Source organism: Athene cunicularia (assembly GCF_003259725.1).
Source record: "Athene cunicularia isolate RWA chromosome Z unlocalized genomic scaffold, athCun1 chrZ_part1, whole genome shotgun sequence".
Taxonomy (NCBI): domain Eukaryota; kingdom Metazoa; phylum Chordata; class Aves; order Strigiformes; family Strigidae; genus Athene; species Athene cunicularia.
This window is the reverse complement of record NW_020799142.1, coordinates 32,742,264-32,759,716: the sequence shown is the minus strand read 5'-3', so window position 1 is coordinate 32,759,716 and position 17,453 is coordinate 32,742,264. Positions and strand designations below refer to the sequence as shown.

Below are 17,453 nucleotides of genomic sequence, written 5' to 3'. Positions count from 1 at the left end.
GACATAGGGCAAATATTTGGGTATCTTCCTGGAACCTCTGTTGTAGAGGTTAAAAATCCTGAGTCACGTATAGTATCAAGTTCAGTAAGTAGCAGAGAAATCTTAGAAAGACTGTAAGTTAAAAAAAAAATTATAAGAAGCTTACATTTAATACCTATATATAAATAAAACTCTCTCTGGATAAACTAAGTATTTTATTTAAAATATCATCATTTTGTTAACCATACACCTCTGCAACTGTGGAGCTGATATCATTTCAAAGGCAAGCAGAATGGAGTCTGAGCTGCCCCAGACCATCCAGTCCCACTGAAACACAGCAGTGCTGCAGTTCCCAGTAAGAGTCTTTGCTGTAGTGTGATTCTGTATGAGTGCTACCTGCCACTTGGCTGGTTTAAGTGGTTAATAAAAAGAACGAACTTAAACTGCAGTTTTTCACTCAGAGCAAGGGAAGAATGTACATATGTGTGTATGTGTGTGTGTATCTGTATCTACTTGTGTTGCTTTTTTTGTGTATGCATCTATAGTCTGTATGTGCAAAGTCTTCACTTTAGGCACTTGGCATATAAAAGAACTGAATATGGCACAAAGACTTCCTGAAGACATGAAAAAATTAATAAATATAGATTTCCCCCTCTGGGCATCCTTGACAGAGACAGTTGAACCATCACTGGTTGCAGGACAGGAACCAAAACCCCTGACTGCAAAATACATGCGAGTTGTGAGGCACCGAATGACAGTACTATTCTCAATCTCTGTAGCCTCTTCAGGGGCAAAGAGGTTCAGGATGTGTTTTTTATACAAAGGGGCGCAAACTGCACAAGTTAGGTATAAATTTCGAAGGTTATAATATCAATAAAATATGCAAATTTCGAAGTCTGTGTTGTGTTAATGGCTGTGGAGATGAAAGATGAGGATTTTGAGTTAGGGATAAGTCTAGCTGCAACATATGTGGCACATAAGTGTATTATAGATATTGTTTATCCATTTGTCTACTGTCCGAAAGCTGAGAATATAGCAAAATAGAAATGTATAAATGTGGAGGTGAGACTGTGTGGTGAATAACTGCAGAGCTATGTCATAAATTGTTTACTATTTACCTTTGATCACCTTTCTTACTGTGTTATCGCTAGACATCTCCTGAGAGTCTTAATCTGACACCCAACTTCAGGCTGTTGATATAAACTGAAAACAAGCCTTCCTCTAATGAATAATTCTTTCTACCAAATGGAAAACTTGCAGACTACATTTTACCAGCCTGATTTTACTTGTATGTATTTACAGGTCTCCAGAGAGATGTCTGAAGTGCACAAAATTAATTATATGTCAGCATATGCACAGTAAATACCTTTCACTACATGGCTCTGCAGTTTATTATGTGTTATCACCTCCTTGTAAAAGGTTTGGTGTTTAAAGATATTAACTAAAATAGATATTAATAGACTTTTCATTAGCTTACATCATTTATATATGTATATAGACACATGTTTATTCATACATATATGGTATCAACCCATGTATATTCTATAACTACTCTTTACCTTTTCATTATGTAACTTAATACATGGTATAGATACATATAATACATGACAACTCATTCTGCAGGAGTGATGGAATGAAGGACTTTCAAAGCAAAGGCACCCTGAGAGAGTAAGCGCGTTAGAATTGCAACACAGCCATCCTTCATGAGAGTAGTGGCCATATCAAAACCAATGAACAGTGAGAGTAAAATGTTGAATAAAAATTATTAAGTAGGACAGAGACGAAGAATGTCATGTTATCTAATTTCAACAGATTTTTTTCAGATTTTAACTAACGTATTAAGTTGAAGTGTGGCTTGCAATTGGTATGTTTTTCTACTGTCATGGGGAGTTCGTTGCACAGTTTCGAAGAATGAGCCCTATTCTGATTGCAGAAAGCTCCACTGTGCCAGAGCAACCAAACTAACCAAGACTTTTCATCCCAGTGCATAAGACACTTCTTCAGAGTGTATAGAACCATTCCATGGAGATCAGAGTTAATATGAGCTCAGCTCAGTATATGATACAACTGAGAATGTGGTCATGCTTGTGGCATCTAATATTGCTGTGAGTAGATGCCTGACAGAGATCTCTATTTGCTGGGGCTTTTGTGTGGCACCAAAAGATTCATTTTGATGCATATTGCACTGTTGCAGGTCTTCTAGGTAGCAAAGAAGTTGTGAATATTTGGAAGGAGTAAAGTTGAAACACTCAACAACTCCCCAAAGCCATAGGGATGTGTGCTTTCAACCAAAGGAGGACAAGATGGGCTGCAGGCTCTTTGAAACACCCACACAGATGCTTTGTCAACCAACTGTCGAATACTGGCTTATTTTTGGTTCTTACGTATCAGCCATTGCTCAGATTTCTACCTTTTGCTTTTTATCTTGTGCTACGTATTATAAATCTTACAACATCCTTGTGGGGAACCAGGTAGAGGGCTCTCTATCTGATGCTGGTTCTGAGAACTAATATGTGCAACTACGTCCTAGAATCCTGATTCCTCTGTTCTCCTTTAATATTTTGCAACTTACTGGGATTGTGAGTCTTCATGCTTAAAGCATTTTTTTGTTGCCAAGAATCTGCCTTAAAGATTTGATCTATCTGCCGTATCGGTTGGGTTATGGTGTTCTCTGCCACCTTCAGTCCATCTCGGTGTAGGACTTAGGTGGTGAGACCACAGAAATCTTTGATGGGTGGGAGGAGATGTGAGCTTTATACTTTTGGGTCTGTCAATTTGTACAATGAATTCTCCAGTATGACAAGTCTGGAGATTTTTCCTCAGTTGATACAAAATAGACAGTAGAATCAATTGGATTAATCAAATACACATTTTACAAGAATGAGTGTAAAGGACTTGAGCCATCAGACCTCATTGGCCAGGACAGCAGGTGAGGATGTTCCTTAAGTCATAGCGCTGAACTTCCCAAACAAAGATACCGAAATCTTAAGAACCACAAACACCCCCCCACCCCCCCCAGTTGCTTGCAACGATAAACTAAAATGTGTTTTAGAGATGCTACTGATTTATAAGTGTTGACATGTGTTTTGTTATGCCCCCTGGGTGGTCATGTGGATAAGAACATCTTGAGAGTGGTGGGAATGGGCTTGATTAAAACAAGTCAAACAGCAGTTTATTAAAAATATGAGAGTTCTGAAATTACATTGGTAAAATAGGACTTCCTGCAGCATACCCCACTGCTACTTATCAGGAGACAGTGTCGTTTTGACGCAATGACTGTGAAAAAAAAGAAACACCAAAGTGTCCCTAAAACTAGAATTCAATACACTCTTCAATAAATCCTTCTAACAGTGACACATTGTGCTGTGGGAAAACCTCTGAATGAAGTATGTGTGAGGGAAGACCCAGGAAGCACAGGGGGTAGTGGTGGTTCAGAGCACGGTCTGCAAGGTGGGCTTATCCCAGGTGGGTGAACAAACTGCAGGCGGTAGCCTGGACTTTGCTATGTCATTTAGGGCTGTTTCTGCTTTAGCTCCTGCTGTTAGACCCACAGCTGTGCAGCAGAGTGTATTAGGTGGTATATTCGACTGAAATTGCAGAGGGACTTGGGTCCCCAATAGGTGCACAGATGAGAAGGGAACAATGTGTCATTGGCAGAAGTGGATATTTGGTTAATTCACACTGCTAATGTGGTACGGGGCAGCAGAACCAGTCACTCCTAAATGATCTGAGTGTTGAGACATGAAGACAGGAGATCAAAATCAGAACGGCAGTGAGCAGTCAGTGCCAGTCTGCCAGGAGCTTTCACAGCCATGATGCAAAACATATCATCTTAACTGCACAGGTGTGTAAACTATCTGTGAGGTCAAGGGACCAAGTCAAACAAGGAATACAGAAAAGGAGCACCTCTGAGATATGACAGCTGGATTATTTTTCTAAGGTTACTTGGGAGGTACATGGAGCTATCAATGAACTGCTTTTACACGACAGAAATATAAAACCCACTCCTCTTTTGTGAAAGATCAAACTTATGGATTTAGGGCTGGTTCATGGAAGCACTTTTTTTTTTTTTTAAAGTCAAAATCTTTAATTTGGAAGATAGGCAGGGTGTCTTGGGAAACTGTCCTTGCCTGGGTGGATGGACATTTCTGATGCTGTCTACTATCAAAAGCCAGAAAGTCGTGTGACACTGTAAGGAGACAAATTTAGCCAAACATTTCAAAATATTCTAGCTGGATGATCAGGAGATTCATGAGTTAATAGCTTTTAACCTCAGCTACATGTGTCTCTTGGGAAGCATGCATCCCTGTAAAAGAATTCCAGTTCCTGACTTTGGTTTGATTACTCTGGTTCTTCTAGAAAGAAAATCAGCCTTGAGCTAAAGATGCCATTTCTATCTTTAGCTTCCAGGCATCGGATACTATTTTTCCTTGCTGTGCTATATTGAAAAGCTTCCTGCTACTAGTTATTGCTTCCTGGTGCAGTATCTCCCTACTCAGTTACCATATGTTTAGATTGTTTCATATGCCTCTCACACTTTTTGGAACCCAGATAATTTCTGTAGGTCCTTTTGTAACTCTTGACAGTGTCTCAGACCCTCAAAGTTGAAATACTACAACTAGATGCAGTAATTCAGGAGAACCATTATCACATAATGTACACAAAGTTATATGACCATTTTCTCTTGCTTATTTTCATTTTTTTACATGACACACTTTATAATGACACATTATAAAGGTGAAGTCCAGCAAGGCCAAGGGCAAGGTCCTGCCCATGGGTCAGGGCGATGCCCAGCACAAATCCAGGCTGGGCGAGGAGGGGATGGAGAGCAGCCCCCAGGAGAAGGACTTGGGGGGTTGGGGGTGGAAAACTGCCTGTGAGCCAGCAACGTGTGCTGGCAGCCCAGAAAGGCCCCGTGTGCTGGGCTGCACCCAGAGCAGGGTGGGCACAGGGCCAGGGGGGGATTCTCCCCCTCTGCTCCGCTCTGGGAGACCCCCCTGCAGGGCTGGGTCCAGCTCTGGGCACCAACAGCAGAAGGACACGGACCTGCTGGAGCGGGGCCAGAGGAGGCCATGGAGATGCTGGGGGGGCTGGAGCCCCCCTGTGAGGACAGGCTGAGAGAGTTGGGGGGTTCAGCTGGAGAAGAGAAGGCTCCGGGGAGAGCTTAGAGCGGCCTCCCAGGGCTGAAAGGGGCTGCAGGAAAGCGGGGAGGGACTCTGGATCAGGGGGTAGGGGCAGGATGAGGGGTAATGGGTTTAAACTGCAAGAGGGAAGATTTAGATGAGCCCTAGGGCAGAAATTGTTCCCTGTGAGGGGGGTGAGGCCCTGGCACAGGCTGCCCAGAGAAACTGTGTCTGCCCCCTCCCTGGAAGGGTTCAAGGCCAGGTTGGACGGGGCTTTGGGCAACCTGGGCTGGTGGAAGGTGGCCCTGTCCATGATGGGGGGGTGGGACTGGATGGGATTTAAGGTCCCTTCCCACCCAAACCACTCTGTGATTCTGTGATTCTATGATTTTGTTCCTAGCTACAGCCACATACTGAAAGTTCGTAATCAGATATCCACTGAATTTAGTATCATTAGAGATGAAGGTGGTAAAAGATTTAAAGCAGGTAATTCTAGTGATACTGACATCAGTAGGTGGTAGCTGGGAGGAATGTGAACCATCTTATTTTATATTTGTAGTCCCCAAGGAGGAGGTAGTCAGATAGTTTCACTGTCCCGTATTAGAGAAGACTATTGCTTCTCCAGCCTCTTCCTTTGTGCCCAAAGCACCTTCTCTCTCAGTTCAGTCTTTGAAGCACCATCCTGGTGTGGACAAGTTAACGCAGGATCTCAAACAGCAGAACCAACATGTGCAGCAATGTGATTTTTTTGTGCCACTGCCCTAGTGATGTGTAAATTAATCTGTCAAACATTTCTGCTTCACTTGCCAATTCTCGGAGCAAGGGGATCTCATTTAGTATTAGTATGCCCACAGGTGTTTTCTTTTGCAAGGTGCAGTGTGAAAGGTCATTACGATTCCATCAACATCAGAGGTTGCTCTTGTTCTTGGTGGCAATCATGTAGTCTAGGCAGAGCCCATGAGAGCAGGGCCTAAGGTCCCTATGCCTGCCTGCCACGGATTTACCTGGCAGTCAGCCTTTACATCAGCTATTTATCTGCCAAATGGGCATCATGACTTCCAAACAGGGTCGAAGTAATCTGAGGAGAATGTGCTGTGTGAAGCTGTAGGATGCACTTTTTGAGAGAGACAAATCACTATATTGATGTCAGGCCCTTAAACCTTTTGACCAAATCTTGTCTTTTCTAATGTTGTCACGTAGAAATATCAGTAGAAGCCAAGACTAGCAGTATTTGGTGCCTCACAACGGGCTCTGATGAAGTCAGCACATAGCTTGCTCTGCTCTGGATGGGTTTTTCAGAGCCCCTATAGCCATGGTATGTTCCACCTCAGCAGTACTTTGGCTACAAGGGTCTGAAGATGCCATGATGGCCCTGCCAGATGAACGTGAGTACCTGCGTGCTTTGGGGAGTGTGCTCTGGCACACTTGCAAGGTTACTGAGGAGGGAAGGTGAATCTAGACCTGAGGTGAGCTGTGGCTCTGCCCATGCTGATGAGTGCAGGCACTGCTAATTGGACAGTTCTCTTAAAAAGTATTTAGTAGAAGCCTGCAGGGCTTGGCTCCTTTATTCTCATTTCTTAGTCGCTGGATAATGTATATTTTTAGAAAGATCTTTGTTTTTCCTGCAGGGTAGGTGGAATCCTTCCTGCGATACTCTGCTCTCTTGAAGCATAAGTGGTGCAGCCTCACTGCAAACAGTGCAGAGCCGGCACTGCAGAAACGAGCAAAATGAGAAGGTGGCTGGTTCAGGAGAAAATGGTCTTGTTTAAAAATTGCCTGAAAATTATGCTCAATTGTATGTTAAAACCTTTATTCAATATATCAGACAAACCAGTGCCTCAATCCAAGTGTCACTTGAAGGTGGGATTGAACTCTCAAGTCCTTCTAATTCCTGTAGCATGATCAAGGGAAGCTTACTTTTGATCAAAGCAGGAGCAGCCCAACTGCAGATGATCAAAGACCCAAGAGTTAGCTGGTGTTCTGGAAAACCAAATCTGTCTCTCACTAGCGAGCTCAGTAAGCTGCTCAGCTCAAGTGAGGTTGCAATGGGAGTCATGAAGTTTAGAAAAGAAGAGAGTCTCAGTCAAAAATGGAAAATTGCCGTGTGAATAGCATCTCATTTCTGGGCATTCAGTACTGGGGCCATAAAAAAGAGTCCTCTCTAAGCACTTGCAGCTTGTGTGGTGTTCAGATGTGGGATTTGATCCTGGAAAAATGTAGATTTGAAAGATACAACTGGCCTGAATGGACATAGAGCAGTGAACCATGTGTAGTGCCTGGTACCCTGGGAAAACACAATCTTGTGTGCAGCTGTATGTTTTGCTGTGATTCGGTTGTAGTTTTGTTCCCTATTGTAAAGAATCATGAGTTCTTGTGCTGGTTTTCCTGTAGACTTTTGAGGGACAAAGGTTATTTGGATTTCATCAGGGGAAGCAAAGGCAATACAGGGGGAGGACATTCTGGTGGTGACATATCAATTCTGTTTTATGGATATAAAACATGACTGTCATTCTTGTAAAGCTGAATCACAGCTCTTTTCTGTAGCAGAAGAGTAGTGTGCTCAGGTCAGTAATCAAGAGCATAAATTAGAATAAACTGTGCTACAGCCTTGCTTCTTAGCTGGCTATCAATCTGAGGAAGATGATGGGGAGGACAGTTTTCATTTGTGCTGTTTAAACTGACAGGCAAATGTATCTTCGTTCACTGGGAACTGCATGGTCTAGAGTGGGAGTTAATAGGCAGAAGCCGCACTCAGAGCCCAGGGAGTGGGTGAGACTGATGCTTCCTCTGGGAGAGTGCGAGGGGCTGGTCTCCAAACACTCCTGGCAGGACTAGACCCTGCCAAGCGCAGGAGATGGGTTTCAAGGACATCTGCGGGGGTTGAGGGAACCCATGTTCCTTGTGCTAGAACCCGGTGTTGTGCAAAAGCTGTATTCTGGGAAAGTACAGCGTGAAAGTCTTCTGCGGGAAGAAGTTGGCTGGTACACCAGGGAGCTGCCTCTGCTAATTTGCCTCGGTGTCTGTAGCAGGAGGAGAGTTGTTGTGAAGCAAATAAATAGCATGAACACTCTTGGGGGAAAGAGAAGAAATCTTTTCTATTTGGTCTATTGACTAGATACTCTCTCACAAATTTCTTAATGCTGTTGTATCATTAATGCTTGCAACTTAAGTGCTACAGCATCAGTAGCATTAACACTAAATAGGCTTAGCATCTGGCTGGGTGCTTCAGATGTGGTTTGGGGCTTGTGAATGACAGCCCAGATGGTGATTATGCAGCAGCTCAGACAGGATGATTTGGTTTCAGTCAAGCTCACTCCATGGCCAGTAGCATCTTCTCCTTGCTCAGTGCAGAAGTGACACTGCTTTGGTGTCCCCTGCCTTTGTGGTGGGAGACACACACAGGTATCCCCATCGTCCAGCCTGCTTCATGGATCCTCCCTCTGCACCTCCATGAGGTGCCAGATGGTGAATTCACCACTCCCAGTGACTCTGATGGAAAAGCTGAGGCTATTGTGAGAGTTAGTGACTTGCAGGACAGTCCTGTGCTTTTCAAAGCTGTAGGCTCATGGAATAACTCTGCTACAAGTGGAATTCATTTCCTTTCAGATCCAGAAGTGGTTTATTTTGTACTTAATCCTTTTCTCCTTACCCTGCTGCCTCTTTGGTGACACATCCTTTTTCATTTCTATTTTTGGTTTGTGGATAGGGTAAACAGTCAGTGATCAAAGGGAATCTCTGGGACTCAGGAAATTTCATCTCTGTTTCATAAAATGACATCTTCCTTTCCACTGCCACGAGCTGAAGCCAACTTTCCCCTGCTGCAGCATTCCCACATGATAGCATGTGCTGTTTGACATCTGAGCTGCAGTTCTGTAACTTAGCAGCAGAGCCAGAAGTGTGCAGGAAAGATAAAAATACATGTTAATCTAGATTTTTGACATTCTTATCTGTCCTGAGGCACATACAAGGTACTGAAATCCAGTGTAGGTGAAAGGCAAGGATGAGGCTAGTAGTGATTGCTATCCCCCTTACAGCCAAAGAGGTAGGAGTGGTGTGTGATGTGTTGGGTGTTGTGTGGGGATGTATACCTGCCTCTAGCTATTGTGTAGAACATGCACATTCAGGGTCCCAGTCTTGTCTTACTCAAAGAGCCAAAGTGAAGAATGGATACTGCAAAATACAGTAAGAAAAATGAGCATTGCAGGAGGACAAAAATTTGTCCGGGCTGGTAGCTAGAGGAGACTCCTTCACCCCTGTAAAATTCCATGGCTGCAAGAAGAAGTCCTATGGTGTTGGCTCCACAGAGAGAAATTTCAGTTTAATTTTGGAAATTTATCTGGAGTATGTCCACACAGGGCTTTGTCCTGGTGCAATCAGATGAGCTCTTAATCCAATTTCAGTTGGAGCAGATCTCAAAATACGCAAATTGCTCAGCTCCAGCTCAACGAGCCAAGCATACAGGAAATGTGCCAATGCAATGGATTTCAGCTACTCTTTAGTAAAGGCTGAATGTTAGGTGAATGAGTTGGAAAGAGAGCCTAAGCCTTTTGGTGAGAGAACAGGTGACGGTTCATGTTACATGAACTTTATCTTGCTTCTGGAGGCTGAGGAAGTATTGTCCTACATTTGTCACTGATTATGGAGTGCTTTAAATACATATTTTCCTCTACAAAACTCACAAAAATATATTTGTTGCCTTGAAGACTATGCAAACACATTTCCAAATAGTCATATTTTTTAAAGATTGCTGAGCTACTGGGTTTTTTTTGTTTTGTTTTGTTTTTTTTCTGACAGTAATCAGTTTAATTCTTTATTAGGAATTTATGATATTCTCCTGCCATCTTCTAGGCATGGCCTTCTTCCTTTCAGTCTCAAGGTTTGTGCCTCTCACTGGATCAAAGAAATTATTAGTTTGGGATTTGGCAGAGCTGAGGTGGTGAAAACCTCAGGGAGAGGTAAAGGAGACATGTCCTAAAGCAGGATTTCACAGGATAGAAATGTTCCCAGCAGATTGCTTTGGGTGGCTCTTGGGCTTTTTCCAGTCACATGCTATAGTCCCTTTCTCCCTTCTATGGGCTTCCCTTGTCCCCACTTTATTAGATTGATTTCTGGATGTTCTTACAAGGCAAAATTCAGAAGCTGTTTGCTTTGAGATGCTTCTGGACTTTGGAAGCCCTGTTGGAGATACCTGGAGATGTTATTTTCTGGACACTCTTCTTACAGTTCCCCCGAGAGGTGTGAGTTCCTAGCACTTCTCCAGAACAGATCAAACTTTGGATCCCCGCAAATTTTTATGTTAACTGTTGTGTAAGCCAGCACGGGCAGCACACAGGAACAACCACAAAACTACAGATGACATGTAAAAAGCTAATTATTCTCGTTACTTCACGTCCGGGGAGATCTCTGCAGCAGCACCCAGGCAGAGGCACGCAAGCAGGGATGCGGGCACCGCGGAGCTCAGTCCTTGCTAACCAGAAAGAGGTGAAGAAAAATCTCGGTCCTGCTGCTTTCGCTTGTAGATATCAGGATTTTTGCAGGCGTACTTTAACACTGTGCTTTGATCTTTCTCACAGCAGGGCAAGAATCTCAAAGATGTTTGATAAGGTGGTCCTGAGCCTCCCCCAGGCCTGTGTTATCTCAAGGCAGATGTTCTAGGAGTCAAGCACACAAGGCCAAGCAACAATTAGTGAGATATATGTCTTTTTTGACAGCCCAGCTGCAAGTCACTTGAGTGTGATTACAATCTACCTTGCCAACCCACCCTTGTATTCCCACAACTATAAACATGAACTACTGAGGAAGCTAACAAGGATTTCCTACCTAAGGATTATATATTCAGAACTGAACAGCCACTCAGGTCAAACATGAATTTTGATACTATTTTGCAATGTCACAAACCCAAAATATTACATTTCCAATAAGGCTTTAAATAAAGCTCTTGCAGGAATCTGATGTTTTTCATTCATACTGAAAATTCAGAAGATAGTTTGGAATTAAATCCTCATGAATTCTGCGACTTTAAAGGATTCATCAAAATAACTTGCTCTACCCTTGGTTGCAATACCAATTCCTCCAAGTCGTCTCTTCATGTTTCTTCATTATGCTCGTAACTACTGTATATTTGCTCATAACTACTGTATATAAAACTGATACAGAGCTTGGTTTATACCCTAAATCTTTTTTGTCGTTTCAGTACAGTCTCACTGAATTTACTGGACAGGCTGGGCTTTCTCTGGCCCCTAAACATGAGTAGCTACCGTTCTGTTTCCCCTTCACCCCAGTCTGATAGCTAAGGTGGAGGATTTAACCAAAAAAGTAAATATTTTTGTCTATATTTTAATTAAGAATAGCACTGTCATTTGTTCTGTGCCTGAGCATTCAAATCCTTTCATTCTCAAAACCATCTCAAATTTTTTGAGAAGAAAATCCCCGCTTCCCTTACACTCTGAATATACCAAAAGAGTAAATCGTAATGAAAAGCTCAGTTGTGTAGAGATGTGCAACAGTCTCCACTGACAAGATGAAACCTCTAGCACTTTGCTTTCCACATAAGAACAAAATTTAAGGTACTTTTCGTTAAACTCTCAGCACATTCAGACACCCAAATGATGGCAACAGTGTTCAGTGCTTTTCCCCTGACTTTCAGTGGCAGCTGCCATGTGCTGACTGCTGGAAAAGGGCCTTGTTGGTGCCTACAAGATAGATGAACTCTATCTGACAAACTGGACATGGGTGGCTGTTCTACAATCAGCAATGACACCCGTGTTTTCCTGTGAAGTGATAACCTACTTATGGGCCAGGCAGTGTAGTCTCAAGTGAGGAAAAAATCATAAATTCCATTGATGTGTAAGACAAGTATTCTAGTCTAAGCCTTATTTATCATCTTTTTTCTTGTTCTTTTTCAGGTATTTTGAGTTTTATGAAGGGCCTCTGGAATACAACTCCACCAAATGCCTGGAATTACGGCAGGACATCATTGAGGTGAAGGTTTTGTCTATGTAAGTATGAATCAGTGCTTGCTGAAAAGATTACTTTTCAGGCAGGATGAAAGCAAAAGATATAAGGCTCAAGAGATCATGTCAATAGGGATCACATCAGGGATTCCTGAGGTTCTCATATATGTGCAAGTAGTGACATCTGAATTTGATCTGAGGTCCATTTGAAAAAAATGGAGGCTTTTCACATACATTGAGGCATTTTGGTCAGGCCCAGTATCGCTGTTTGAAATTAAATACAGTGTCTGTAATATTATTTGTAATATTATATTCCAGGTAGTTGAAGAGTAGGAAGAGCCAGACAGACTCGTACCAAGTGTCCATCTAGCTTAAGGCTCTATCATTGACAGTGGCCAGTAGTGAAGGCTGAGAAATTAAATAAAAAGGTTAGCCCTTCCTGATAACAAATACTGGCATGGGGACTTGCTGAGTGGTAGATGGTGACTAGACTAATCAGAGTGGACAACAGACCTCTCTGTTAATTTGTTTAGATCTTTTCTGAACCCATTTGTATTTATAACATTCTCAATCAGCAGGGAGTTTCACAACTTAATAACACTCAATAAGAAGTAGGAAAGTGTGATTCTGAGAAACAATAAAATAATTTTCCTTAGTAGTGCTATATGTACATCTGGAAATTTTTGAGTTGAATGAGATGTATCTACGAAGCCATAGCAATAAAATCGGACAAAGAAGTGTGGCGGTCAGTGGAACTCATTGGACAGAGCACAGTAGGGTATTTTTGTGTTGTCCTTTTGCATATTCACCATCACAGTGAATTTAGGTGCTTAGATTATGCCTAATCCTTTACCATATCTAAAACCAGTGGTTTAGTAATCTTACTGGCAATCCACAAGGTTTATTAAGGTGTGTAAAGTGCACTGAGAATCTCAGTTGAAAAAGTGCATAGCATTAAGCAATGAAGACTAGAGAAAATACAATTTGTTGCTCCAGGTCTGCAGGGTTTTGAGCATGTGTCCCTCCCTGACTTTATACACAGAAAAATACAGGTTATGTCATTGTCTTCTGTATTTGGTACTGGATTAAGGATACACAAGGAACAACTTTGCACGGCTTGCTGACTTGCAGTGCTTAAAAATAAATAGAAGGGGTGAGAATGTCACACTTCTGCCGATGTTCTACTGAAGATGGGGAGTTTTGAATTGCTTTTCTGCATACTTATCAGATGGTACAGAGAAATACTTGTTTCTCATCACTTTTGCTAATGGCATGTATAAGGTAGGGGGCTCCTGCTCAGCTGGATAGAGTTAGCCTTACTTCTACGATAGAAGCCGTTTGTCATTAAGCTCTTTTACTGTCCTGGGTTCTTCTGATGTGCTTGCTTCTGGTGTGTTACCTTTCCTAAGTCAGCCCTTATGGTAATGGAAGTTATCCAAGTTAATGTGCTCTGGTGGGCTACAGAAAGTACAATATGACCTAATTCCTTCCTGTAACTCCCACGGCCTGGGAAATCCTAAATTCTACTCACTTTAAATATATAATTATCTTAAAAGTCTTTGCTTTGTTCAAACGTTCAAAGCCCTCAAGCCTGAAGAGAACTCATTAAGATCTATCAGTCTTGAAGAAATCTTACACTTCAAAATTTTCTAGCCAGATGATGACATTGCTGCCTAGCTCTAGGTAGTTGCAAGGCTTTCATTATCTCTGTTGTCCAAATACAGAAGAACAGGTATAAACTTTAAGGTAGAAGTGGTTCAAACTCATGATATCACCGAAAATGTGTCATCCTGTATCAGCCTAGTAGAAATAGGAGTGTCATTTTTTGATGTAACTTAAAGTATATTTATTAACAGGGGAGGGAGAGATCCCGTAAAGAGCTTTTCATGTCCTCTTACCTTCACAGATTCTTATCCCTACACACATGCTCTTGCAGTTTATAAAGTGGCTTTAACGACAGTGCTGTTCTGTACCATCTCATCGATTAAGATAACCTCACCAAAATATAATCGCAGTTGGCCAAGTTATCAGAAGTATGCTCTTTTCCAACACCTGCTATGCTAGGTGCAACTTTTTCCCCCAAAGCCACTGCTTTCCAGCAGACTGTGGAAAGACATTGGTACAGTAGATGCTTCTTGCTCAGTACTGTATTTTTTTATCCTGAAGAAATGGAGAATGCCTACCAGGGAGTAGAGGTCAGTCCCAAACGTCTGAAGAGCTCCATCAATACCAGTGTATACGTGGCTTAGAGTTGCTATGTCTGAGGAGAAAAAAGAAATAAAACCGACAAATTTTGGACTGGCTAGACCGACTAGTTTGCCCTGTCAAAAGCCTACTGCATGGAACTCTGGCTGCAGCTGGTTTAGGAAGTGAGGCTCTTGTAATAAAGTGAATTTTTATTTTCTTTCTTTTTATCTTTCAGGGTGAAACAAACTGAATTGTTTGACAGATGGAAGAGCCTTCAGATGTGCAAATGGGAGATGAATGTCACAGAAGCTAATTTATTCAAGTAAGAATGGTCCAAATTAATGAGACTGAGTAAGATTTGTTTTAGTTTGAGTTTAGCTTCCTGTAGAGAGAGAAAACCGTCACATGGATAGCAAGGATAAGCATTATAACACTGTTACTGTTGGAGTACCATCCTTTTGAATAAATGTGGACTTTTTTCTACTGTACAAAAGTCAACAGCAAGAGTGAAAGAGAGCTCTTCTGGCATGTGGAACAGCCTTCCCAGGAAAGGCAGGGAATTTGATATGGGAAAGACTTCCATCTATGATTCAGGCAGAAGTAAGGACGGAGTCAAGACTTAATGGGTGCACCTAATACATCAACCTAACTCTCTAGTGGTGTAAAATGGTAATATCATCAATGACACTGCACATTTGGCCTACAAAATAATCAAACTGGATTTTTTTCTGTGGTGTATTAGGTAGTCAGACCTTGTTTATGACTTCCTCTTACTTAATGGCTTCTTAGCTATTACTCTCTGATTACCTAGATATTTTTTCTGGTCTTCAGAGACCTCTTCAGTTTGTTTCTGTAGTGCCCTTTGTGTGACTTCCTTTTTGCTGAGAGTCCTTTACGGTCCTTTCAAAATACAACTTTTGAAATGGGTCTTGTGAAGGCAGTAGTAGAATAAAGCCAGAACAATATTTGAATGTTGTATATTGATGTATTCAAGAGTCATAATTGAGTAGGGCTAGAGAAAACACATTATTTCAGAGTAAGTGGAATACAGACTGGTTAAATCTGTTAAGTCACTGGCACAGTTCAGAGATGTTGTTTAGAATAAGTCCCCACAGCTTTCTTCCAATATCTCTTGCATGATTCTAGGAAATAGCTGTCACGAGTTAATGAGAGAATGTGAGAATGCATGTGCTGAATTAGTCATTAACATCTTTAAAAATAACTAATTGTTAGTCTCAGGCTCATAGCAGTTTTTCCAATGTGAGCTCCACATATCAGGTTTTTAGGGTTTTTTTGGTATATTTTTTTCTGGAAATTGTTTGATGGATAGTTGTCAGAGCTCATGTTGAAGACAAGAGCCATTCAGGATTAGAGCCTGCTGTCTTAAAGGTTGCTTGGGGTGGGAGAACTAATGATTGTGCCTAGAGCGCAAGGAGCACATTGAAGTATGTGGGCCAGCTCAGAGGTGGGAACGGTGAGAAAGGACTGTCTAAAGCCCATCAGAAGGACCATCACTGTCTCTCAGGCCACCCACAGTAAGCAAAGAACCCTTCTCCATCCTAGACAATGCACTGAGAGAGAGCAGAGATGAAAGACCCCATCTCTGGCTACACCTGACTGCACGATATATCACTGCTTAAGAAACTCCCACTGCCACCTAGATGTTACCCAACCTTTGTTAGCTGGTTCCAGGAACAGTAATCATGCTAGTTATGAAAAAAAACCCGTTCAAAAGTCTGTTTCTTTTTTGTCTTTTGGGATAGTCTTCAGTGTGTGAATGTATGGAGAATCTTAAAAGCAGACCAAAGTCTCTGAGTTTGGAGCTAGACTGGTAGGAAGCTAAATGGTGGGAGTCTAACACCACTGAGCTGCTGGCTTTCAAACTTTGCCAGTTCTGGACCATCAGGTGAGATGGGGAGAATAGAGCAAAACTTAAATGGCAGCTACTTAAGCAGCAGGAAGCACAAAAATCACGGTAGCTTTCATACCTGGAGACTAAAGAAAGCAATTTCCTTGACAGTCTTCCTCCTCAGGTATCAGACATTGACGTTAAGGAACATGCCTCTGGAAAACCAGCTGGATATTAGATTAGAGGATAACATCACTTAACATTCCTTAATGCAGAACTAATGAAGAATTTTTTCGTATCTCACCACAATCCCACTACCTGCTTGCAATTATTTAATAATTTCATTATTAGAAATTATTTCTTTACTTATTCAGTCTCAATTGCTGCCTTGATCTGATCATCATAATTGTGTCATTCTGCATGAGTTGAGTATATAATAGTAATTGGACATCACTGAAATGTTTGCATAATTCTGTATTTGCTTTCTGATGCTTGTAATAAAGCCCATGAAGAAGACAGGCTTATTCTTCCAACTCATAATGAGGCCACATACCTCAGAGGCAAAGTATTTAATCTAGGTTATTTGAGAGCCATTTGGCTTTGTCTTCATGTTTGTGCCATGACATGTATTTTTCATTAAAGGTATGTGATGCATTGACTGAGAAACAAACTGGCTCTGGAGTAAGAGTAAGCTGAGATCAGGGCTTTCAGTTCCACCAGTAAAAGGAGAAAAGCATTTAGGGAAAGATGGGAGATAAAAATTTATTCCTATTTGAAAAGTGGCTTTTCCTGTTTAAATTTCATATCAGAGCTGAATGGACTTGCTCTGATGCCAAGAATCCCATATTTGAGGTTTCAAACCAGTTCTTGTTGGCATCGTAATACCTAACATTTTGTCCCAGTGACAATGTTCACCATTTATCTGAGGTTTTGGAGTCGTAGCCATGACCAGTCTGCCTGACACCCACCTCTTGGGTCACATCATCTTCCTAATGCACATATGCAAGGTCAAAGGCAAAACTAAGACCTTTAAAAGTTATTCTGTAAATAGTGTGCCATCCTCCACAGTAGTCTGGTGAGTGGGGTAACGTCTTTAGGTATTGCTGTGTTTAAGTCCCTGCCCCGCCACACTTCCAAATACCCAGATGAATATTTAAGCCCTGTGATTCCTGCCCAGAGATGAGTAAATAATTTACAAAAGTGGAAAACTTATAAAGCAGAGAGGGATTAATTCATTAGGATGGTTTCCCAAGGATATTAGGAGCAAAAGCTCGGCTTTGGGGTCTGAAGCAGAGCAGAGTTTACACATGTATTTCCTGAAGCCTAGAAGAGAAACAGGTACAGGGATCTCATTTCTTCTGG

General features: G+C 41.8%; 1 protein-coding gene across 1 annotated transcript in view; it reads left to right on the top strand.

Annotated features, from left to right (window-relative positions):
* ST8SIA5 (ST8 alpha-N-acetyl-neuraminide alpha-2,8-sialyltransferase 5) overlaps positions 1 to 17,453 on the top strand; it is a 44,007-nt gene that overhangs the window by 17,270 nt on the left and 9,284 nt on the right. Inside the window, 3 exon segments of the mRNA XM_026865528.1 lie at positions 12,008 to 12,100; positions 14,478 to 14,642; positions 14,818 to 14,853. Coding sequence (XP_026721329.1) covers positions 12,008 to 12,100; positions 14,478 to 14,642; positions 14,818 to 14,853 — 294 coding nt within the window.